Raw genomic sequence first — 26,151 nt, forward strand, 5'->3', positions numbered from 1 at the left:
AACAAGGGTTGGATAGCTTTCATAACAGTTTAGAAAGTTTAGCTTTCTCCATATGACCTATGGAGAAAGTGAGCTCATTTTTATGCTGTAAATGCCTAGTACATTTTTAAATGTTTAATTGGAAGGAAAAGAGAATCATGATTAGGATTCAAATAAAAGAATACTAAATACAGTCTCTTATAATTTAAGTAGTAAATATTGTCATTAAAACTTTGTATACTTAGTAACGCTTCATATCTTATTTCTGTTATTTGGGGCATTGCTTCACACAGGAATCACTATTTTATATATATAAGTTTTTACAATTTTGATAATGGTTAACTAATTCATGTTAAAGCTCTTCTTTTTAAACTGATAATATTGGTTGCCTCTGAGAAAGGGACATAGCTGTCTAGAAGATGGAGGAAAGAATTTTCACTGTATGTCCTTTTGTACATTTTGTGCTTTGATAACTATGAGTGTATAAGCTAAAAACAAATAAAACTGTTAGCTTTTTAAAGTAGAATAAAAGAACAGCTTCTAATTTTTCACTGTCTCCACTCTCCAGGATCACCCCTCTCATGCCATTCTGTGAAGAAAATGAGTTCTCAAGGAGAAAAATCCAAACCTATCCAACAATCTCTTAGGAAGCCAAAGTTACCAGAAGGTCGTTTTGATGCACCCGAAGATTCTAATTTAGAGAAAGAACCATTGACAAGTGAGTATGGGCATACCGCACAGATATTACAGGTTTGGTTCCAGATCACTGCAATAAAGCACATGTGGTGGAAAAGCAAGTCAAATAACTTTTTTTGGGCTTCCCAGTATGTATTAAAGTTATGTTTACACTGTACTGCAGACTGTAGAGTGTGCAGTAGCACTGTGTCTAAAATATACACATGTATCTATATAAAATATATATAAATACATATTTTTAAATATAAATGTATATATATAATTTAAATATAAATATATTTAAATATATAATTTAAATATAAATTTATATATATGTATACATATATATGTAAAATTTAATTTAAAAACACTTTATTGCTAAATAATACTATCATCTGCGTTTTCAGTGAGTCATAATGTTTTTCTGGTGGAGGGACTTGCCTCAGCGTTAATGGCTGCCAACTGACCAGGGTGGTACTTGCTATAACAATTTCCTAAAACAGGACAATAGTGAAGTTTGCCACATTGACTTATTCCTTTCACAGAAGATTCCTCTGTACCATGAGATGCTGTTGGGTAGCATTTTACCCACAGTAGAACTTCTTTCAAAATTGGGGTCAGTCATCTCAAACCTTGCCACTTCTTTTTCCGCTAAGTTTGTGTGATACTCTGTACCGTTTGTTGTCATCTGAACAGTCTTCCCAGCATCTTCACCAGGAGTAGAGTCCCTCTCACAAAACCACTCTCTTCACTCATCCATAAGAAGCAACTCCTCTGTTCAAGTTCGTTCAACAGATTGCAGCAATTCGGTCCCATCTTGGGCTCCACTTCTAGTTTTAGTTCTCTTGCTGTTTCCACCACATCTGCAGTCACTTCCTCCACAGAAATCCTGAACTCCTCTCCTCAAAGGCATTCATGTGGGTTGGAATCAACTTCTTCCAAACTCCTTTTAATGGTCATATTTTGACCTCTTCGCATGAATCACACAAGTCCTTCACGGCATCAAAATGGTACCTCCTTTCCAGAAGGTTTTCAATTTACTGTGTCTGAATCCATCAGAGGAACGATTACCTATGGCAGCTGCAGCCTTACAAAGTGTATTCCTTAAATAATAAGACCTGAAAGTTGAATGACCTTGATCCACGGGCTGCAGAATGGATGCTGTGTTAAGCAGGCATGAAAACAACATTAGTCTCACCGAACATCTCCATCAGAGCTCTTGGGGGACCAGGTGCACCGTCAATGAGCAGTCATATATTGAAAGGAATCTTTTTTTCTGAGCCGTAGGTCTCATCAGTGGGCTTGAAATACTAAGTAAACCGTGTTGTGGACAGATGTGCTGTCATCCAGGCTTTGTTGTTCTACTTATGGAGCACAGGCCGAGTAGATTTAGTGTAATTCTTAAGTGTCCCAGGATTTAGGGAATGGTAAATGAACACTGGCTTCAACTTAAAGTCACCAGCTGCATTAGCCCCTAATAGGAGAGTTAGCCTGTTCTTTGAAGCTTCGAAGCCAGGCACTGACTTCTGTCTAGCTACGAAAGCCCTAGAAAGCATCATTTTCCAGTAGAAGGCATTGTGTCTACACTGAAAATCCATTGTTCAGTGTAGCCACCCTCATTTCTTATCTCAGCTAGATCTTCTGGAGAACCTGCTGCAGCTTCTCCATCAGCACCTGCTTGTCACCCTGCGCACTTGGATGTTACAGAGATGACTTCTTTCTCCATGTCAGCAATAAGGTTATTGCCTCTCTTATCACCTGTATTCACTGAAGTAGCACTTTTCATTTCTTTCAAGACCTTTGCCTGCACAATTTGTAAAAACAAAACAAAACAAAAAAAACCTGCAGTATCTGTGAAGCACAATAAGATGAGGTATGACTGTATGGTAAAGCATTTCGTAATTTTTGAAGTGTCATAGAAGGTATTTTAGTTATTGAGGAAAAAAGAATGAAGTAATGTTGTTTATAATTCTTTAACATAATAAAGCATATTTCATAATGAATAAATTACCATATTCACCATCACTATGTGTAGGTTTAAAAGAATAATTTCCAGGGGATGCCTGGGTGGCTCAGTCAGTTAAGCATCTGCGTTTTGCTCAGGTCATGATCCCAGCATCCTGGGATCAAGCCCCGCATTGGGATCCCTGCTCAGCAGAGAGTCTACTTCTCCCTCTGCCTGCCACTCCCCCTGCCTGTGCTCCCCCTTCCCCCAACAAATAAATAAATAAATAAATCTTTTTTAAAAATAATAATTTCCAAGCCGCTCACAGTGATTGACTGTTTTATTTATTATAGCACATTATTCACATTACGAAGTATATGACTTGAGACCTGTTTCAATGCAAATAGCTTGATAAGCACTTGAGCAGACTCAAACAAAAGGTAGTACAGGTTGTCGCTGGGCTACAAGGTACACAGGTGGAATACCCCAGGGCAGTGATGCTGCTAGGCTTTGAAGAAAGATGAATCTTGGGACTAAACACTATATGGAAAGCAGGATATTCTCCCTCCTTCTCTTGTCCCTGGTCACTTCTCTTCATCATTTTCTGTCATCAGACTCCCTTCTAAGTCCAGTGGGCAAAGGAAGTACTCCTAGCTGTTACTCAGGTCAATAGAACAACTAGACCAAAATTAACAATTGGTATTTTCTAATTCCAAAATTCTTTTTTTTTTTAAAGATTTATTTATTTTATTTTATTTTATTTTATTTTTTTGAGAGCAAAGCCTGAGGGTGAGGTGGGGGCAGGGGAGGGAGAGGAAGTAAATCTTGAACAGACATCCTGCTGAGCGCAGAGCCAAAGGCAGGGCTAGATCCCAGGACCCTGAGATCTTGACCTGAGCCAAAACCACGAGCTGATTGCTCAACCAGCTGAGCCACCTAGACCCCCTAATTCCAAATTTCTTAAGAAGAGAGTTCATTGGCCAAGCTTGGATCAGGTGTCTAGAGCTAAGTCAGAGTGGCCAGTGGGGTGGGTCACAGATGAAGGTGGTGGTTCTCACCATAGCCATGTAGTTGGAGAAAGAGAAGGGGAAGTTTGGAGAAAGAAGAGGTTTTTTTGAGAGTGGTGTGGTGATAGACTAAATATTGTTTTGTATTTAATATATACAAAATCTGACTCATGTCTTAAAGCTCTGTTTTATAAAGTGCTACTTTATTTTCATTCTGTACTCTTTGCTGTCTTTGACTTGTGAAGCATGTACAGATATTCGCTAGTCAAAAAATAACGTTTTAAATAACATAAATGTAATCATACCAGTTTGAAATTTTGGGAGATGGGCTGCCCTGCTTGTCTCCTAAGAGTTAACCCATCTATGTAGTGAAGCTTCCTAGGCAAGAAGATATCAACAGAGGATACAGGGACCTTTTATCTGGACCTCTTCAAAATATAAAAACTTTTCTTTTTGTTCATTCAGTTAAATATTTCAGTTTATAGCACTTTACTAAGCCCAGTCTAATAACCAGGTCAATCAGCCAAAATGATAGAGACTTTTAAGAAGCATAATCTAAGGTAAAATTTTCTTTTATACTTTTAGCCAGGCACCAAAATCTAAGAGGAAATTTTTCATTAAAACATCATACACAATGTTGTCTACAAGAGACCCATTTTGAACCTAAGGATACACCCAGACTGAAAGTGAAGGGATGGAGAAGCATCTTTCATGCCAATGGGCCTCAAAAGAAGGCCAGAGTAGCGATTCTCATATCAGATAAATTAGATTTTAAACTAAAGACTGTAGTCAGAGATACAGAAGGACACTACATAATTCTTAAAGGGTCTATCCGCCAAGATGATCTAACAATTGTGAATATCTATGCCCCCAATATGGGAGCACCCAATTACATAAGAAAACTATTAATCAAGATAAAGAGTCATATTGATATGAATACAATAATAGGAGATCTTAATACGCCTCTCTCAGAAATAGACAGATCATCGAAGCAGAAAATTAATAAAGAAATAAGAGCATTGAATGAAACATTGGACCAGATGGACCTCATCGACGTATACAGAACATTCCACCCTAAAACAACAGAATACTCATTCTTCTCAAGTGCACATGGAACCTTCTCCAGAATAGACCACATACTGGGTCACAAAGCAGGACTCAACCGATACCAAAAGACTGACATTATTCCCTGCATATTCTCAGATCACAATGCTTTGAAACTGGAACTCAATCACAAGGAAAAGTTCAGAAGGAACTCAAACACCTGAAAGCTAAAGACCACCTTGCTTAAGAATGCTTGGATCGGGGCGCCTGAGTGGCTCAGTGGGTTAAAGCCTCTGCCTTCGGCTCAGGTCATGATCCCAGGGTCCTGGGATCGAGCCCCGCATCGGGCTCTCTGCTCCGTGGGGAGTCTGCTTCCTCCTCTCTCTCTGCCTGCCTCTCTGCCTAGTTGTGATTTCTCTCTGTCAAATAAATAAAATATTAAAAAAAAAAAAGAATGCTTGGATCAACCAGGAGATCAAAGATGAACTTAAACAATTCATGGAAACCAATAAGAATGAAGACACTTGGGTCCAAAACCTATGGGATACAGCAAAGGCGGTTCTAAGGGGGAAATACATAGCCATCCAAGCTTCCCTCAAAAACATTGAAAAATCCAGAATACACCAGCTGTCCCTACACCTTAAAGAACTGGAGAATCAACAACAAATCAGACCAACTCCACATGCAAGAAGGGAAATAATCAAGATTAGAGCAGAGATCAATGAGGTAGAAATGAGAGATACAGTAGAACGTATCAATGAAACTAGAAGCTGGTTTTTTGAAAGAATCAATAAGATCGATAAACCATTGGCCACACTAATCCAAAAGAAAAGAGAGAAAGCCCAAATTAATAAAATTATGAATGAAAAGGGAGAGATCACAACTAACACCAAGGAAATAGAAACAATCATCAGAAATTATTACCAACAGTTATATGCCAATAAACTAAGCAACCTAGATGAAATGGATGCATTCCTGGAAAACTACAAACTCCCAAAATTGAACCAGGAAGAAATTGACAACCTGAATAGACCGATATCTAGTAATGAGATTGAAGCAGTGATCAAAAACCTCCCAAAAAACAAGAGCCCAGGACCTGACGGATTCCCTGGGGAATTCTACCAAACTTTCAAAGAAGAAATAACACCAATTCTCCTGAAGCTGTTCCAAAAAATTGAAGCAGAAGGAAAACTTCCAGACTCTTTTTATGAAGCCAGCATCACCCTGATCCCCAAACCAGGCAAAGACCCTACCAAAAAGGAGAATTTCAGACCAATATCACTGATGAATATGGATGCAAAGATTCTCAACAAGATCCTAGCAAACAGGATCCAGCAGCACATTAAAAAGATTATCCACCATGACCAGGTGGGATTCATCCCTGGGTTGCAAGGTTGGTTCAACATTCGCAAATCAATCAGTGTGATAGAACAAATCAATAAGAGAAGAGAGAAGAACCACATGGTCCTCTCAATTGATGCAGAAAAGCATTTGACAAAATCCAGCATCCGTTCCTGATGAAAATGCTTCAAAGTATAGGGATAGAGGGAACATTCCTGAACTTCATAAAATCTATCTATGAAAGACCCACAGCAAATATCATCCTCAATGGGAAAAAGCTCCCAGCCTTCCATTGAGATCAGGAACACGACAAGGATGCCCACTCTCACCACTCTTGTTCAACATAGTATTAGAAGTTCTAGCAACGGCAATCAGACAACAAAGAGAAATAAAAGGTATCCAAATTGGCAAGGAAGAAGTCAAACTCTCTCTCTTCGCAGACGACATGATTCTTTATATGGAAAACCCCAAAGACCCCACCCCCAAACTACTAGAACTCATATAGCAATTCAGTAACGTGGCAGGATACAAAGTCAATGTACAGAAATCAGTGGCTTTCTTATACACTAACAATGAAAATACAGAAAGGGAAATTAGAGAATCGATTCCATTTACTATAGCACCAAGAACCATAAGATACCTGGGAATAAACCTAACCAAAGAGGTAAAGGACCTGTACTCGAGGAACTACAGAACACTCATGAAAGAAATTGAAGAAGACACAAAAAGATGGAAGACTGTTCCATGCTCTTGGATTGGAAGAATAAACATTGTTAAAATGTCTATACTGCCTAGAGCAATCTATACTTTTAATGCCATTCCAATCAAAATTCCACCAGTATTTTTCAAAGAGCTGGAGCAAATAATCCTAAAATTTGTATGGAGTCAGAAGAGACCCCGAATTGCTAAGGAAATGTTGAAAAACAAAAACAAAACTGGCGGCATCATGTTACCCGATTTCAAGCTTTACTACAAAGCTGTGATCACCAAGACAGCGTGGTACCTGCATAAAAACAGACACATAGACCAGTGGAATAGAGTGGAGAGCCCAGATATGGACCCTCAACTCTATGGTGAAATAATCTTCGACAAAACAGGAAAAAATATTCAATGGAAAAAAGATAGTCTCTTCAATAAATGGTGCTGGGAAAACTGGACAGCGATATGTAGAAGAATGAAACTCGACCATTCTCTTACACCGTACACAAAGATAAACTCGAAATGGATAAAAGACCTCAACGTGAGACAGGAATCTATCAGAATCCTAGAGGAGAACATAGGCAGTAACCTCTTCGATATCAGCCACAGCAACTTCTTTCAAGATATGTCTCCAAAGGCCAAGGAAACAAAAGCAAAAATGAACTTTTGGGACTTCATCAAGATCAAAAGCTCTGCACAGCAAAGGAAACAGTCAACAAAACAAAGAGGCAACCCACGGAATGGGAGAAGATATTTGCAAATGACAGTACAGACAAAAGGTTGATATCCAGGATCTATAAAGAACTTCTCAAACTCAACACACACAAAACAGATAATCATATCGAAAAATGGGCAGAAGATATGAACAGACACTTCTCCAACGAAGACATACAAATGGCTATCAGACACATGAAAAAATGTTCATCATCACTAGCCATCAGGGAGATTCAAATTAAAACCACATTGAGATACCACCTGACACCAGTTAGAATGGCCAAAATTAGCAAGACAGGAAACAACGTGTGTTGGAGAGGATGTGGAGAAAGGGGAACCCTCTTACGCTGTTGGTGGGAATACAAGTTAGTGCAGCCACTTTGGAGAACAGTGTGGAGACTCCTGAAGAAATTAAGAATAGAGCTTCCCTATGACCCGGCAATTGCACTGCTGGGTATTTACCCCAAAGATACAGATGTAGTGAAAAGAAGGGCCATCTGTACCCCAATGTTTACTGCAGCAATGTCTACGGTCGCCAAACTGTGGAAAAAACCAAGATGCCCTTCAACGGATGAATGGGTAAGGAAGATGTGGTCCATATACACAATGGAGTATTATGCCTCCATCAGAAAGGACGAATACCCAACTTTTGTAGCAACATGGACGGGACTGGAAGAAATTATGCTGAGCGAAATAAGTCAAGCAGAGAGAGTCAAGTATCATATGGTCTCACTTATTTGTGGAGCATAACAAATAACATGGAGGACATGGGGAGATGGAGAGGAGAGGGAGTTGAGGGAAACTGGAAAGGGAGATGAACCATGAGAGACTATGGACTCTGAAAAACAACCAGAGGGTTTTGAAGGGGAGGGGGAGGGGGGGTGGGAGGTTGAGGAACCAGGTGGTGGGTAATAGGGAGGGCACATACTGCATGGAGCACTGGGTGTGATGCCAAAACAATGAACACTGTTATGCTGTAAATAAACAAACGGAAAAAAAAAAAAAAAGGAAAAAAAAAACATCATACACAAAAGTAGCAATCCCAGAAGTAAACCCTCACATGTATGCTCAACTGGCTTTTGAGAAGGTTGCCAAGATCATTCAGTGGGGGAAAAGACAGTTTTTTCTATACATGGTGCTGAGAACACCTGAAATCCACATGCAAAAGTATGAAATTGGACCCTTACCTTAAACCATGTTTAAAAATTAAATATGTCAAAACTCTTAAGAGATAAAGCTATAAAATTCTTAGATAAAAACATTGGGGGGAAATCGTGATACTAATTTCATGGTCATGACACCAAAAGCATAGACCACAAACACAAAAGTATATAAATTGGACATTATTAAAATTAATAAATTTTATATCAAAGGATAATATCAAAGGATATTACCAAGAAAGTGAAAAGTTAACCTACAGAATTGTGGAAAATACTTGTAGAACATATATCTGACAAAAAAACTGAGAATAAGTCGAAAACTCCTACAACTCCACAAAAACAACTCAATTCAAAAATGGACAAATGACTTGAATATACATTTCTCCAAATAAGATATTCAGATGACTAACAAGCACTTGAGAATGTGCTCAACATCACATTCCCTACAAATCAAAACCATGATGAGATACCACTTCACACCAACTCGGATGGCTATAATTTAAGAAAAACCAGAAAACAAGTGATGGCAACAATGTAGAGAAATTGGAACCCCTGTGTTTCTGGTTGGAACATAGAGTGATACAACTACTATGGGAAACAGTTTGGCAATTTCTCAGAAAATGTCAGCTATAGACCACAACAATTCTAGGTATATATCTAAAACAATGGAAAGCAGGGACTTGAACAGGTATCTGCATACCTTTGTTCATAGCAGCTTCATTCATGGTAGCCAAAAGAAACAGCTCAGATGTCCATCCATAGATAAATGGATAAACAAAATGTGGTGTGTGGAATATTATTCAGTCAGAAAAAGGAATGGCGTTTTGATTGCTACAGTATGGATGGCCCTTGACAGCATTATGGTTATGTGAAATAAGCTAGACAGAGGGACAAATATATGATTCCACTTAAATTAGGTACCTAGAGTAGGCAAATACATAGAGACAAGATATGATAGAGGTTATCAAGGTCTAGGGGTGGGAGGAAAGGAAAGGTTTTTGTTAAATGGGTACAGAGTTTACATTGAGGATGATGAAAAACGTTTGGGTGTAGTATGATGGTTACAGACCATTGAGAATGTAGTTAATGCCACTGAATTGTATACTTATAAATGGTTAAAATGATACTTATTGTATACATTTAATACAATAAAAAAGAAAAATGCATTTTTTAAAAAGATTTTATTTATTTATTTGACAGACAGAGATAACAAGTAGGCAGAGAGGCAGGCAGAGAGAGAGGAGGAAGCAGGCTCCCTGCTGAGCAGAGAGTCCGATGCAGGGCTTGATCCCAGGACCCTGGGATCATGACCTGAGCCGAAAGCAGAGGCTTTAACTCACTGAGCCACTCAGGCGCCCCAGAAAAAATACATTTCAAAAGATAATCATCTGTTTGACACAATGCTAGGTATTCATCGTAACTTTTGAGTCTCTGAAATGTATGTTGAACATAGCATCTCTTCGAAGCTGGTCTAGTAAATATCACCAAACCCAGCAAATGCTTTTCAATCCCCATTTTATAGGAACTGTCCGCAGGCTTCGGCATTGTTAACCACTGCTTCTGGAAATCTCCTGTCTTGGTTTTGGTTATGCGTTGTCCAGTTCCTCCTCCTATTCCATTTCTTCCTGAACTCTTTTTTAAGCTCTTCTACCTCTGCCCAGAAGCAGAGATTCAGAAATCTACAGATAGTTCTTCACTCCTGCTTCCTCCTGTGTCCTGGCTCCTAGTCTTGTTGGTACCACCTTCTTAACATTTGTCAAACTCCTCTCCTCTTATCTGTCCTACCAACAAAGCCCAAATTCAAGCATCTGTGGTTCTATGGTCTGTTCTCTTCCCGTTTCCTTCCTTCTAGGCTTGTCTCCCTGCTTCTGGTATATATATTGTTCTAAGAAAAGTGTATAGGTTGTCCCTTTGCAGAGAGTAGACTTCATTATTAAGATAATAAAGGAAGATTGCAGCTGAGTATGCTGTTTGATCCAAAGGTGAATGAGGAAAATGAGATACAAAAATAACTGTGAACAGGACGTTGTATGATAACCGGCATAAGAGATGTGCAAAGAAGTTCAGAAAAAAAAGTAGAGAAAAGAGATAACATTTGAGCTGGGGTTTGAAGGCACAATAAAATCATAAGTCATTAAGGAGTGGTAGGGACATGTTTCAAAAAAGAGAGAGGTGTGGTCAGAGAGAAAGAGGCTAGGGAACATGGTACCTGTGAGACACAGCCAGTGGGCCTTCTGGCTGCAGCATAGAGTGTACATAGTGGATTAATAAAATCTAAAGCTAGAGAGGTAGATATGGCTCAAACTGGGAGGGCCTGAGGTACCAGGTTATAGCACATGAGCTTTATGCAGTGGACAGTGAGGAAAGCTCTGAATGTTTTTGAATGGAGATTATTTTAATCAGCTTTACTAAAGTATAATCTGTGTATAATAAAATTCACCCATTTTAAGTAAACACGTTGGTGAATTTTAACAGTGTTTATAGTCATGTTACCAACACAAAGTATACAACAGTTCCATCCCACAAGGAGCCCCTAGTGCCTCTTTATAATTAGCCTCATTTCCCCATCCCTCTGGCAATCGTGAATCTGTTCTCTGTCACTATAATTTTGCCTTTCCTAGGATTTTATATAAATGAAATCATATAGTACGTAGTCTTTTGTGTCTGGCTTATTTCACTTAATATAATGTGGAGGAGGGATTCTGTTTTATAAAGATTAATTCATCCTCTGCAGATTAGGCTGACATCATGAGAGTCAGAAAACAGATGAGTTAGAAAACGCTTGTATTAGTCTAGAATGTGACTCAGCATGACTCAGGGTGGAACTAGCGAGAGTAAAAAGTTTCAGAAACCTGCAGGTTATTATGAGGGTGAAAATTAGGTTAAAGAAACATGAGGGAAAAGCCTCCATAGAAGGTTGTGGTCGGAAAGAAGAAAACTCAAGGCTGTGGGACTTGGAGAGAGAACATATTCAGGAGATAATGAAATCAATGCAGATAACGCAAGTGGACATGAGAATCACTAGGAAAGAGGATAAGGGCCTCTGTGTTCCCAGTATATGAGGTTACTAATACGAGTATTGGTAGGAAGGATAATGGGGAGAGGTGAAGCTGTGAACCAAGTATTGATCCTATCCAAGAAGATAAAAAGTCTTTATTACCAGATTGGAGCCAAGTGTTGGACAAGTGAATGGTGTGGAATTCAAAAGAGGAAAAGCTGTAGAGGTTTGGTAGGAGATGAGAAGCTGGAAGTAGCAGTGAGCCACAGGAATGTCTTAACACTTTCTTCCCTCGTGCTTTGGACTGAATTGTGTCTCCCTGAAATCCATTTCAAAGCCATACCCCTCAAAGTGGTGGTATTTGGAGATGGGGCCTTTGAGAGATAATTGGGTTTAAATGAGGTCATGAGACTGGGGCCTCATGATGGAATTCGTGCTCTGATACTAAAAGACACTGGAGAGCTCACTGTCTTTCTCTTCTGCCTGAGAGGACACAATGCCATCTGCAAGCCAGGAAGATAGTCTTCACCAGAACCTGGCCATGCTGGCATCCTGATCTCAGACTCGTAGCCTCCAGAATATAAGAAAGTTAATTTCTATTGTTGAAGCCAGTCAGTCTGTGGCAGTTATGGCAGCCCACGCTGACTAAGGCATTCGGTGAGCCCTGGAGATATGGGAGACAGAAGAGCTTCCCTTAGAGACTTTCAGAGGAAGGCCAAGGATGGAGTTTGTTAGAAAACAGAATGATAGATGGGGAAGAGTTTATTCATGGTGGAGAAAGAATTTTAAAAATAGAGAAGTATTTGAAAGTTTTCAAGGTAAATTTTCTATTTTCTTTTTCCTAGAGCAGGACTACATGATTTTGGTGATGTTCATTTAGCTTTCTAAAGAGACACAGCTTAAGAATTGGGGTTTTCTAATAGCTGATTCCTCGTCCGTTCTTCCCACATACAGAGCAGTAGTTTATGGGCTGAGAACAAGACTGCATCCAGAATGTCTGAATTCAAATTCTGTTTTACCACAGTAGTAGTGGTGTGACCAGGAGAACCTTTCTGAACCTTTCGTGCCTCATTTTCCTCATCTATAAAATGGAGACCATAATTGTTCCTGTCCCGTAGGACTGTCATGAGGACAAAACGAGTTACTGTGAATAAAGTGCTCAAAAGTAGGCCTAACTCAAGATGGATGGTCCTATTATGAACACACAGTATTAATAGTAATATCTGTTATGTCCATAAACGGCAGTATCAGCAGCCAGCTACTTGCTGAAGCCAAAACCCTATGAAGAAGCACAAGAGTTCTCATAGCTAAATTAATTGAGCATTCTTATGTACCCAGCACTGAGCTAAGTCCTTTACGTGTGTTTCTTTAATTCTCAGCAAGCTAAATCAGGTAAAATTGTTGTACCCATTTTACTGATAAGAAAACTGAGGCACTGAGCCAAAATAATCTTGTTTCAAGACCTTTCAAACGTTATGGATTTGTACTCCATATTCCCTGCATTCCTTTCCTTCTCTTACAATCCGTCAGCGTATATGAAGCTAACTCCCCACATTGGGGCCTGAGAACGTTCCAAGAATTCTAAGTAATTAATGTAGGTGATAGGGTCTGTTGAATATGAAAATTGTATCCTGAAGTGATTTCTCAAACTTGGGAAAAAGAACCACATTTACAGTTCATTTAAAAGACTGTGTAGTAGGGGCGCCTGGGTGGCTCAGTGGGTTAAAGCCTCTGCCTTTGGCTCAGGTCATGATCCCAGGGTCCTGGGATCGAGCCCCGCATCGGGCTCTCCACTCAGCAGGGAGCCTGCTTCCTCCTCTCTCTCTGCCTGCCTCTCTGCCTACTTGTTATCTCTGTCTGTCAAATAAATAAATAAAATATTTATAAATAAATAAATAAAAAATAAAAGATTGTGTAGCAATAACCTAGTCAGTGGTATCGCCTGTAACCCTGTCTTCAAAATTGGCCAGAATGCCTTTCTCGTCTCTGTTGACTACTGTTTTTGCATCTTCTGTCTTTCTTTAGAATTCCCAGATGATATTAATCCTGTTACCAAAGAAAAAGGTGGACCCAGAGGCCCAGAACCTACCCGATACGGAGATTGGGAACGAAAAGGACGCTGTATTGATTTTTAAGACACATATATTATTAACTTCAATATCTTTTTCTGAATATGTAGATCCGAATTTATATCCACTTGTTTGCTTTCTGTATATCCTTTAAATCATTTAATTTCTATAAGGGGTTTAAAAACATAAATAATGCCTTGAAAGAAAATACGCTGCTATAAAGTAAGAAAGGGGAAATAGTTCTATATTAGCACATTAATTTTACTTTAAGTATATTGGAGTATATAAATGATGGTTAGAGCTGCAAACTCATTTCATCACATTTCAGTTTAATCAGCTGCTTACAAAATGCAAATGTAAATAAAACAAGTTTTAATGATTTTTATTGCCACATGCTAGGTAACAGTGACTTTTTATGTGTGAGTTAAGTAATACATTATAGTTTGTAAGGCCATAGTAACAACAGAAAAATCTAACTCCAGAGCCAGATTACTTGGGTTCAGATCCTGGCTCTGCTACTTATTTAGCCATGTGATCTTGGAAAAGTTTTTTAAGTTCTCTATACCTCAGTTATCTTCATGTATAAATTGGAGTTAATACTAGTTCTACCTCATAGGGTAGTGGGAAGATATTTAAATGAGTAAGTACATGTAAACCACTTGAAACAGTGCATAGCACATAGCTCTCACTGTAAGTGTAGCTGTCCTTTCATTTTAAATGTATTTTTCCAAGTCTGTAGGCTTTCTGTGGGGAAATATTAAGAAACCAAGTTTGGAATACTTGAACTGAAATTGTTTTATATGAATATAGCATTAAAAATCATTAGTTGGAAAATTAGTGATTTTTTGCATGGTTGAACTGAGCTGAAATACGTACTAGTTTGTTAAACATAAAATTTAGATACAGAGGGTCAATAAAATTCAGATGCAAAGCGGAGGATGAAATGGGCCAGCTTAGTCAGTTTTGATGACTCAAAAGCTCTTCTGTTGTGGCCTTTGGATAACTGGGTCATGAAAAAGTCATATCCAGTTTACAGCTGTGGAATGAAGACTTGGAAACGGTTGGGCTCGCCTAAGGCATCCTGTCCTCTGGCCTTACTCAGTCTCAGAGCCTGAACCTTCAGCCCCAGGCTACACTTAAATTACCTAGGAAGAAAGGGTTTGCAGGGTATGTAGAAGACAATGCAGTGGGCTGATAATGCTGTGATATGACTTGAAGTGCAATATTACTTGAGAAGATTGTAGGCGATTTATGCAAGAATATAAACTTTCTTAAAAGTGTATCCTTCTCAGAAGCAAACTAAGTGGTGTGGTAATTGGGCCTAGTCATTCGGCCTTTGTATCGGTTCTCTCTCAGTCAACATGTGTCCTTCTAATGGCAGTTACTGTGTATGCTGCTGAGTAATAACCACATTCCTTTAAAAACATTCTGTCATTTAGTCATCGTTCAGTTAGCCCACATTAGTGAAGGTTTTTAGTAGGTTAACGTTCCAGAAGTACTTATGTCAAATTATTTTGTATAGTTTCACCTGTGTTTGTGGTATGTGATACAGGAGAGACAACTTAGATACTTCAAAAACTAATACAAAATGTGTAACAACCAGAATGTTGTATTGAGAGAATCCTTAATCTCTGTTAATAGTAACGTGTTTCATGACAAGCCGTCAAATACATAGGCACAATTCGGTGGCATGAAAACATTTATGGTCTTTATGTCCATCGAACATAAATGAAAAAAACCTGAAGACCCCCAAAAGATGATGTAGCAGTAGTGGAAATGCACCACTCACATTTCCTCCTATGGGAAGCAGGGTTGACTGAGAACCCCAACTGCTGCCCCATGGGATCCACCCCTGTGTTCATGCTGAGGCCCCACTTCCCCCGGGCTGTTCCCAGCCAGTGAATGAGTGTGTTGGCCCATTCTCCGATGGATGACTTTGGCTCAAGGACTCCCTGTTAGCCTGCCCAGTACTTTCTTCTGACTGTCAGCTGTCTAAGACTTCTTACCCAGTCCTCCTTTCCTCTCTCTCCCCATCACAGGTGTCAGACTCTGCCTGCTTTTCTCCTTTATAATTCAAAATGTTTCCCCAGTAAATCTCTTTCACATTTAATCCCATTTTAGCATTTGTTTCTCAGAGAACCCAAACTAACACATATAGTTTTAAAAGAACAACTGAGGAAAGAACAACTTATAGACAGACTTTTAGAAAATACCAAAGCTTGTGGCTCTTTCTAGTACAAGAATAGTCTAACCACTTAAATTTTACATTGCTTGGGGATTTCTGAGAAATTATAGGTTGTGCATTTATAGAGAAGGCTTGTACCATGGAACCTTGTACATTTTAGGTGTTTGGGTGGAATTGAAATATGTTCAGCATTTTTCTTATTTTGATGTCAGTTGCTGTGACCTGTTACTAAACTTGAAGAGCCAGCCTAAAGCCATATTCTGCAGATATAACAAATGTTCATTGGATGAATAGTATGACTTACAATGAACAAACTTAGTAACAGTAGTTGTTAATGATGTATCAGCAATTTTAATGATACTTTCAGAACGGGTAGTAATTATTATAAGAATGGCAGTGGACTGTTTTTTTAAAGATTTTATTTATTTATTTGACAGAGAGAAATATAGATAGAAAAAGAGCACAAATAGAGTGGCAAGCAGAGGGAGAGGGAGAAGCAGGCTCTCCGCCGAGCAGAGAGCCTGACTTGGGGCTCCTGGGATCATGACCTGAGCTGAAGGCAGATACTTAACAGACTGAGCCACTAGGCACCCATGATACTGCTTTGATTGAGGTGTATTGAAGAAAAAAACCTGGCTTCACACAGATCTGAAGTTAGAAAAGGGAGGATTTCACAGGTCCCCTGAAAGGTCTTGGGGACCCCCAGAGCCCTTGGACCACATACTTTAAGAACTGCTAAGCTGATCTAAGAAAGGAAGGTACTAAATCAGACTCTTTGGAAGGGCAAGCAGAACTGGCTGAGCCTCTAAGACCAAGCTTCAGAACCACACACCAGCGCTGGCTGGAGAAAGGAGCTCCTCCCCAAAATCCTAGTCGGCTGCCCCTCTTCCCTACAAGAACTCGCCACAGCCACCGCTGCAGACCCCGAGTCCCGGACGCTGCTGCCAACCACACTGACATGGACTTGGTATCTTTCCCTCCCTCATCTAGCCTGTGTCTGCATCATTGTCCTATGTGGGTGGACACTAAAGTCAGATGTCTGCATATCCCAGCGGAGGATAGGACATGTACTTTCACCGAATGCTGTGTGGGTTTGGGAGGCTCCACACTGGGGAACTTACCAGATGCGGAGATGGTGTTCAAAAGATTTTGGTCAGATGTTACTTGTTGACCACTATCATCTGAGAAAACTAGTTGGGAATCAGCTTTATTGGGGCATCAAAGTGTAAGATGTGTAAAATGTAATGTAGGCCTGTAAAAATGTTTGAGTGGTCCGTAAAACACATTGAATGTCTATTCCTGCTCATTTGAAGAATGCTTCCCGAAAGATTGGACATCTGAACCTGTGATTTCTTTTTATGCCACTTACATAGCCTTGGTTATTGAATATGAACATTAGTTATGTGAAAGTTGCTTAAAATTCAGAAACAGCCCATATTCATTTAAAATACAGTCTAGATATATATAGGCCCGCATTTCTAACTTGGTCGTAGCAAGTGGAATCTTTTCTAAAGCCTTGAAACTGCAAGTACTCCTAATTAGCTGTTGCTAGTAAAAAGGAATCATGCACAGATTGAGAAGGGAGATTTTTGTTGATGCAGGTGTGAGGAGGAGATGAAAATCAAACAAAGGAACTTTTAGAAGCAACTTAGAACAGTGGAAGCTGAAAACATGCAAGGAAGAAAACTAGGGAAATGTCCTTGCAGGGTTGTCTTTAGCCCCTTTGGAAAAATCTGAATTTTTAAACGTGTTATAGACTGTACTTAACCATTATCTCTGTTTGTTTGTTTTTTTAAATTTTATTTATTTGAGAGAAAGAGAGCACAAGTCCAGGGGAGAGGCAGAGAGAGAAGCAGACTCCCTATTGAGCAGAGAGCCCAATGTGGGGCTCCATCCCCGTACCCTGAGATTGTAACCTGAGCGGAAGGCTGAACCAACGAAGCTACCCAGGCACCCCTGTAACCATTATTTTTTTTTTAAGATTTTATTTATTTATTTGACAGAGAGAGACACAAGGAAAGAGGGAACACAAGCAAGGGGAGTTGGAGAAAGAGAAGCAGGCGTCCCACTGAGCAGGGAGCCCGATGGGCTCGATCCCAGGACCTTGGGATCATGACCTGAGTCGAAGGCAGACATTTAAGGACTGAGCCACCCAGGCGCTGCCCCTCCCCATAACCATTATCTTAAAACATTGTACATTTCCTAGCCTAGGAGGTCACTGTACTCAAGTTGGCATCTTCAACTTTAGAGATACATAAAGTTTGGATTCTTTGGTTTAACAGAAGATTTCATATTCTCTCGCATCCCTAATAAGGTGAATCCCTTATTTAAAAAAAAAAGCTTACACGGATTTTATTTTGATGGCATCCTCTCATTTTCTGCTGGTTAGAAATGTCAGAACTTCTGAGTGGATTGTCCCATATCAAACCCAAACCCTTGATTATGTGACCCTCTGCCATTGTCCATACCTACATAATAAATGTTTCAACTGGGCAGAACAATCTTTTTATTTCCTAATTTTAGACAGATAGATTCATGCTGACTAGAATGCCCCCTGCCTTTATTTATAAACATATCTTTTCTAGCAGAGTTGCGCAGCGGAAGCGTACTGGGCCCATAAACATATCTTTTCTCTCTTCCTCCAGTTCTTTGCTGGATGAGGCTAGGTATAAATTACGTGAGTGAAATACCTTTCTCTGCCTAAAAAAAAAATGTGTGTGTGTGTATATATATATATATATATATATATATATATATATATATATGAGACTCATGTCTGACCTTAATGTTTTTCCGTGTAATGAATCCTGACCACGTCTAGTCAAGCCTGTCACTGCAGCAGTTCCTTGTCCCTGTCTCAGAGGCGGTGGCTGCCCTGCAAGACACCGCCACGCATTTTTGCTTACTGGTGGTTGTGTTGACTTGGCCCTTGTCCTCTTTTCCAATGTTCTGTGCTTTTCTGTTCTGTGGGGGTTAGAATACCAAAAAGGATGAGGGTTCTGAGTGCAAGTACTGCCAATTAGATGCACTTGATGGGATTTGAAAGGGGATGTGAGGCAGGGCTCACAGTCATCCTGCTGCGAGCTCAGACCTCGGGCAGGCACAGTGCACAGACTCTGGATCGGCCTGCAGTGGCACTGCAGGGTCTAGTCCCCAACCACGTGGGGTCATGAGGCGTCACGATAGTGACATCTGTGACTTCGGATTCCTGAGTCACTACTGTGTTAGCGTACTGTACTGAACAGGTCTGCACAGAGACTTTCCCCCCCCTTTTTTAAAAATTTTTTTTATTTTTGTAAACATATAATGTATTATTAGCCCCAGGGGTACAGGTCTGTGAATCACCAGGTTTACAGACTTCATAGCACTCACCATAGCACATACCCTCCCCAATGCCCATAACCCGACCACCGTCTCCCTACCCCCCTCCCCCCGGCCACCCTCAGTTTGTTTTGTGACATTAAGAGTCTCTTCACATAGAGACTTCTGATTCCCCACCCTGCTCATTGTGGCTGAAGTGATATCCACCCCTGCCATAGGCCGGTTTGGCCATCTCTTTCCTGAAGTTAGTCCTGGAAGTTCATTCTAGTGTCTGCCCACCCAGCCCTTCCAATGTCATCGCTTCAGTCCCTTTCCATCTAGAGTAACTAGAGAGGTTTCTGTTTCCTACAAGAACTCCTGACTGTCAAGGTATTTATCTCTGGGTTAGACCACGATGTCACATCCAGTTTTGTTCCTAGATTCTGTGCTTGCTTTTCTTTATGTATCTGGAGCTACTTGATCCCCACCCACATACCAATCCCCACTGCAGGCGACTAATAAGAGGTCCAGAAAGACAGAGAAACAGGGTAGAAATTATTAGAGTCAATGCAAGACTATTTAGTAAAATCAAAGAATATATCACCAGACTAAGGAGAACCTCCAGCACTGATTCCAAGTCACAATGAAAACGTAGACTATCAGGGATAATCAAAAATCTTCCAAAGAAGAGGAAAAAATGTCACAAAGGAAAAAAAAAAATGGTACCAAGCTTTCCAACAGAATACTGGAAGACAGTGAGTAATCTGATCCAAATTTTGAAAGTAAAATTTTTTCATTTAGAACCCAGTACATCCTACTATACCCATCAAGTGCAAGTATAGAATATACACAATCAAGTATGAGAACAAAAATATTTTCAGACAGCAAAGCCCAGGAAAGAAGTTTTACTCTCGTATGCTGCATCTTAGGAAACTGCTGGTGGATGTGCTTTAGCAAAAGAAGGCATAAGCTGGAAAAAAAAAAAAAAAAAAGAATACATGGGATCCAGGAAGAAGAGACTCAACCCAAGGGATGCAATAAAGGAAGATTGCAGGGCACAGCTGAGCAACAGCCCAGAGAACAACCAGTCCAGACAAGACAGACTAAGGTGGGAGGTGCGTGGAAGGGAGATATGGGACAGAAAGGAAAATGGAAGTGACATTATTTAATTTGCTTGAGCATGAAAAAAAATTGATAAGCATCTGAGAAATGTTGGAGAATTTAAGAAACATCAACAAGAACCTAGAAAACTATGCAAACAAAAAGGAGACAATTTTTAAATTATTAACTCTAAGAAAAACACAACTTTGTACAGGAAGAGACATGTATCTACAGTACACTGCCTGGCTCAGAAGGTAACTGAGAATGCATGTAATGATTACATAATTATAACAGTTTTTAAAACATTGTTGATTTGAATATTTTTCAGTCATGACTTACTTTTTCAATCAATGACTTACCAGTCATTACTTACCCTGACTTACCTAATGGAGAGAAGGGGAAGAATTGGGCAGAGGATGATCATGTCAGAGAGCTGAATCTAGCACTCCATACTAACCAGAAGTCGGCGGTAATTGCTGAAATTGATCAGTCCAGAGATAACAATGTGTGAATGTCATGTAGAAAGAGGGAGGTAAATACCGAAAGAATCAACTGGAAGAATGGAGAGTGGTTGCCCCTGGATGTGAATTGGCTGGGCAGGAACTGCTGTTTTTCATTAGGAGCTCTAGTTCTTAAAATAAATGAATATATTAGTTGTCATATTAAGAACTTACCAAGGTTTCTTGGGGAAATTTAGAAAAACGAAATTGATCTATGAAACCTCTATACCCGCTTAACCTTTGGCTAATTGTCCTTCAATAGTCTTAAATATATGTAGATCTTTTTTTTTTTAAGATTTTATTTATTTGTCAGAGAGAGAGAGCGAGAGAGCGAGCACAGGCAGAGGGAGAAGCAGGCTCCCTGCCAAGCAAGGAGCCCGATGCGGGACTCAATCCTAGGACGCTGGGATCATGACCTGAGCCGAAGGCAGCCGCTTAACCAACTGAGCCACCCAGGCGTCCCTATGTAGATCTTTTTTATATAGGCATTATCCTAATAATTTTCATAGCCAAAATTTTAATCTTCACTTTCTTTGAATCACAAGTGATGTTAAACACTTCTATGTTTGTCAGCCTTTTGCATTTCCTCGTTTCCTCTGTTAATTGCTTTTACTTGTCTCTTACTCATTTTCTTTTGGATATTGGTCTTTCTGTTACCAATTTGTATGAGATTTTGCTCTTCAGTTCTGCTTGTTTATGCTGAAATGTTTATTTTTATGAGGACTTTTTCATTGTGGTTATTTTGGTATAACTTGGCCTCTGTGATCTTAACTTATTAATATCCTTTCACAAATTCCTTTGGTGGTTCTTGCCCACAATGAAGTCCCAAGCCTTTGTCCTTCCTGGTCTGGCCCTTGACGTCTGTTTGGGCCTCTCTTCCACAGGCCCCCCTCCATTCCCATCAAGACCTATCACTCAAAGCCTCTCAAAAAGACTTTCCAATATCTCCACACCTTGAGAGATAAACATGCTTTCTGCCTGAAATGCCTTTTCTTTACTGCCTTCTAGAAAACACCTTTGATCTACACCTCACCTTCTTCACTAATCTTTTCTGTGTTCTTTTCACATTGAACTATTACAAATGTATTAACGTGTTTTAGAATTGTCAATTCTGTCTCCTCCATTAATCTGTGGGCTTCCTTATCTTTGTCCAGCTTTGTATCCCCAATTGCAGCACAGTGCTGGGTACTTAGTAAACACTCAATGAATGTTGGCTCAGTGTTGAATAATTCAGTATTTGTGGTAGGCAGAATCCCACAATGGCCCTGAGATTTCTAATTCAGTATTTGTGGTAGGCAGAATCCCACAATGGCCCTGAGATTTCCTCCCCATGACGTACGTGTGCTGTCCCTCCCCCTCCAGTGCAGGTAGGACCTGTGACTATAATGAGATCGTCCTTCTCTTGATCAGGTTGCTATATATAGCAAAGGTGTTGGAAGTTATTCTAGTGGTCACGTTACCATTATGACAGACTCCACTGTAGCCAACTGGAGGAAAAGTCCCCTGCTGGCTGTGAAGAAGTAAGATGCTATGTTGGGAAGGTGCCATAAGCTAGAGGCATATGGTACCATATGCTAGAACCTCGAATTCTCTCTGCTGAGACCCTAAGCAGAGGACCTAAGTAACAGGTTCCCAGACTCCTAATCCAAGGAAGCTGTGGATAATAAGTGTGTGCTGCTTTAAGCCACTAAGTGTCTTGTAATGTCTTATGCAGCAGTAGACAACTGATAGGGCATTCAAGCTGCCATTACTAGGGCAATGAGGCCTTGAATCTCAGGAGCAATGACTGGGCAGGCTTTGAGACTTTATGGTCTCGATAACGATCCTGGTTTTGATTATTTGTATACAAAAATTCCTCGAAGACCTGCCCTGCCAAACTCTCACCACTGTCTCTCTTAAGAGAAGCAAAGCCCTACTACCCATAGGCATTCCCTGTGCTAACCCCCTATTGACCGACAGTTTAGTTCCTGCTCTTGGATTCTTCTTGCCATATTCTGTCCACATATACTAGCAGTCCTGTTAGCAGCGACTCTCCCTTCCCTACGGAACCACATGTGTGAGCTACCACTTACTATTCATTGTGATAACTTCTATATGCTGCATTAAGCCTGCTTGACTGAACCCTCAATAGCCCACAGTCTGGTCTTGTCACAGCCCGGAAGGTAGATCTGTTTCCTTCTCAGACTCCCTTCTAATAGCAGTTACCTGGCCCAATAATCTAGAATTGGGCCAGTTGGGTCCCTCGGGTGCTGTAAGATGATTAATCCAAGTCATTGAAAGAACATTTAAACATATAATGCTATTTGCTTTAATTTAGAAAATATAATGAGAAACATTTTTGTAATTTCAAATTGCTATAAAAGTGCCCCAAATTCTTCTGATTTATTTAATAAACAATTGATTTATTAAATAAAAATACACTGTTTTTTTTAAAAAACCACTCAAAATACTAAAAGATTTGGAATCTTTATGATCTCTAATGTTGATAAAAGATGGATAACAGAGAGTTCCACTTGAGTTGCAAAGGCAAGTGATTTAAAAAGATAGGTGGTGGTTAGGGAGGGCAGAGATGGGGCAGGTCAAGATAATGTGCTGCTTGAGTGAAGCCAAAGGGGCTGGGGAGGACTGGCGAGTGCCACCTCGTGAGGAATTCAACCCAATAATGGACTTGGTCTCAAAATGTCTGAGACTGGGCCTGGTCTTAGCATCATCTATAACAGGATATGAGCTGAGCTCCAAGGCAGTTCCCCTCATTTTCTGTAAATGAACCAAGAACTTCAGGCTACGTAGGCGGACCCCACTTTCTTTTCAGAAACACTAAATTCACTTAAACTACTCATATTGTGTTTAATTTTTTAAAGCAATCTAAAAAGAATTTACTAGAAACGGGGATCTGTAAGTACAGCAAGTGCCAAAATAACAGAATAAAGATTCTTTACCGTGTTCAGATGCCTTCCAAAATTTAGAATAATTAAAATGTAAGAGGCAAAAATAATTTCAGAAAAGAATAATGCTGACATTTTCAGATACTCCACCAAAGCAAAGCTCCTCTTCTGGCGTGTAGCAGCCTGACTTAGATGAGCACCAGTGGGGGAATGAGCTGCTGCTGACTTCCTGCCAAGCTCCTTCACCCACCCCCACATGCAGGCAATCATAGACCTTGTGACCACACCAGGGTCAAGTCACTACAAAGATGCTCAGGCATGAAATGTCGTATCTATTTCAGTAATTGAAATACAAGATATTTCCTTATTTTTCCCTAGATAAATTTTTTAGGACGCTCTCAGAATCGGTTCAAGACCTTCATATCACGGTTTAATTTAAGCCCTCTCAGAAAATGTGCTTTTCTCCAATTAGAGTTACTTCCAAAAGGCCCTCTAGAGGGGCACCTGGGTTGCTCAGTGGGTTAAGTCTCTGCCTTTGGCTCAGGTCATGATCTCAGGGTCCTGGGATGGAGCCCCGAATTGGGCTCTCTGCTCAGCAGGAAGCCTGCTTCTCCCTCTCTCTGCCTGCCTCTCTGCCTACTTGTGATCTCTCTCTGTCAAATAAATAAAATCTTAAAAAAAAAAAAAGGTCCTCTAGGTACATACTTGCACAGTTAACGGTATTAAGGCACATGTTAACATGCGTATAACTCATTAGGATGTGTTAATTACTTCCAATAAATCCACTGCCACATGGCATTAAGCAGTCTCCCGTGAAAACAGACCAGGCATCAACCTTATTATTGTTGCTTAAGCTTTTATTGTGGAAAATTTAAAAATACACAGAGGTAGAAAGAATAACATAATGTGTCCCCCATGAATGTACCCACCACCCAAGTTTAACAATTATCTGTATTTATCAACAGTTATTAATTTTGTTTGCTTTTATGCGCTTTTTCTCTCCTCTGAGGTATTTTATGGAAAACAACTTCCCCCTGGATGTGTCGTCTCTTATAGAGAGGAGTTAAGAAAATGTCAGGGAATAAATAGGCCCCCCGCGGGGCAGCCTGTCTAGCTGGGGGGGGGGGGGGGTGGGCACTAGCAGAGGGTTGTCAGCAGGAAGGAGCTACTAACCCAGGACGGGAGGCGGGGGCACTGAAAGGCCAAGGAGTTTTTTTAGATGTATATTTTTTGAGAAAGAAAGAACTGATCTCGACTGCAAACCAAAAAAAGTGGTCTTGTTTTAAGGTTTTGTTTCATCTTAAGTAGAGGAAGATTGGGCCTGTATTTTCATTTATTTCAAGGTATTTATTTTAGACTTGATACTCATAATTACCCTGAAGCAGGATGGTAACCCACTGGTTCTCAGCTCCTCAAGTTAACAGCCAGTTCATTTTTTAAGATGTATTTATTTCTTTGAGAGAGAGAAGGGGGGAGGGACAGAGGGAGAGGAAGCAGACTCCCTGTTGAGCGTGGAGCCAGACACAGGGCTTGATCTCATGCCCCTGAGGTTGTGACCTTCATGACCTGAGCTGAAATCAAGAGTCGGTGGCTTAACTGATTGAGCCACTCAGATGCACATCTACAACTAATTCTTAAAGACCAAGGACAGTGATTTCACAGATTTTAGGAAATATGTTAAGAAGTTTCACCATCTTTTACATTCAGGAAAATTATTATTATTGTTATTATTAAAACAATTATTATGTATCTTTAATGATTTCATATATTAACATTTATTTTCCTTTGGAAAGGTGGCAGTTAAACTGTTTGGAAATGTCTATTCCTTACACCTCTGTTTCCAAATATTCAACATATAGTCTTTCAGATATCCATTGTCTATCTTTTGTTTTGTTTTGTTTTAAAGATTTTGTTTATCTATTTGAGGGAGTGTGAGTGAGAGAGCATGAACTGAGGGAAGGGGTAGAGGGAGAGGAAGAGGAAATTGGAGAAGCAGGCTCCCTTCTGAGCAAGGAGCTGACTCAGGGCTCAGTCCCAGGACCCTGGGATCATGACCTGAGCCAAAGGCAGAAGCTTAACCGATTGAGCCACCCCAGCACCCAGGTCCTTTGTCTGCCTTTAAGTGTATATGTAACCCAAGTGACTCAGTACTCCTTGCACTAGCATGTGTTGTAAAGGGGGGTTGTTACAGGACAGTGTGTTATTCCTCACTGCAAAGGTGACCTCCTTGCCACTTAGCCATTCAGTGCCCGTCTGTGGCTCACAGTACTGCCCATACCTCCATCACCCCTGCCTCCATCGCCCCTGCCTCCATCGCCCCTGCCTTCATCACCCCTGCCTCCTCTTGGTGGGATGCTGATGTTGCCGGTCATTGCACGGTGGAGGGCGCTGGTCCCTTCCACCCCCAGGTGCTCATTCCATTCTCTCAGTCAAGGTTTGAGGTCACTGAGATCGTGTTTGAGGCAGCACAGAATAGGAAACAACCACACACTAACATGATAAGGTCAGCTGTTAAGGAAGAAAAAAATCCATTGAACTTTTTTTTTCCA

At 40.2% G+C, this 26,151-nt stretch overlaps 1 protein-coding gene across 2 annotated transcripts in view; it reads left to right on the forward strand.

Moving 5' to 3' along the window:
* SDHAF4 (succinate dehydrogenase complex assembly factor 4) overlaps nt 1–26,151 on the forward strand; it is a 46,341-nt gene that overhangs the window by 10,302 nt on the left and 9,888 nt on the right. Inside the window, exons 2-3 of one of the 2 annotated variants that reach the window (XM_046005564.1) lie at nt 548–697; nt 13,588–15,741. In XM_046005564.1, the coding sequence (XP_045861520.1) occupies nt 548–697; nt 13,588–13,697 (260 nt within the window). In that variant the 3' untranslated portion in view covers nt 13,698–15,741. Of the gene's footprint in view, nt 1–547; nt 698–13,587; nt 15,742–26,151 lie in introns of those variants that run through there. The other variant, XM_046005563.1, reaches the window with a different exon arrangement.

This window comes from Meles meles, chromosome 5, assembly GCF_922984935.1.
Source record: "Meles meles chromosome 5, mMelMel3.1 paternal haplotype, whole genome shotgun sequence".
Classification (NCBI taxonomy): Eukaryota; Metazoa; Chordata; class Mammalia; order Carnivora; family Mustelidae; genus Meles; species Meles meles.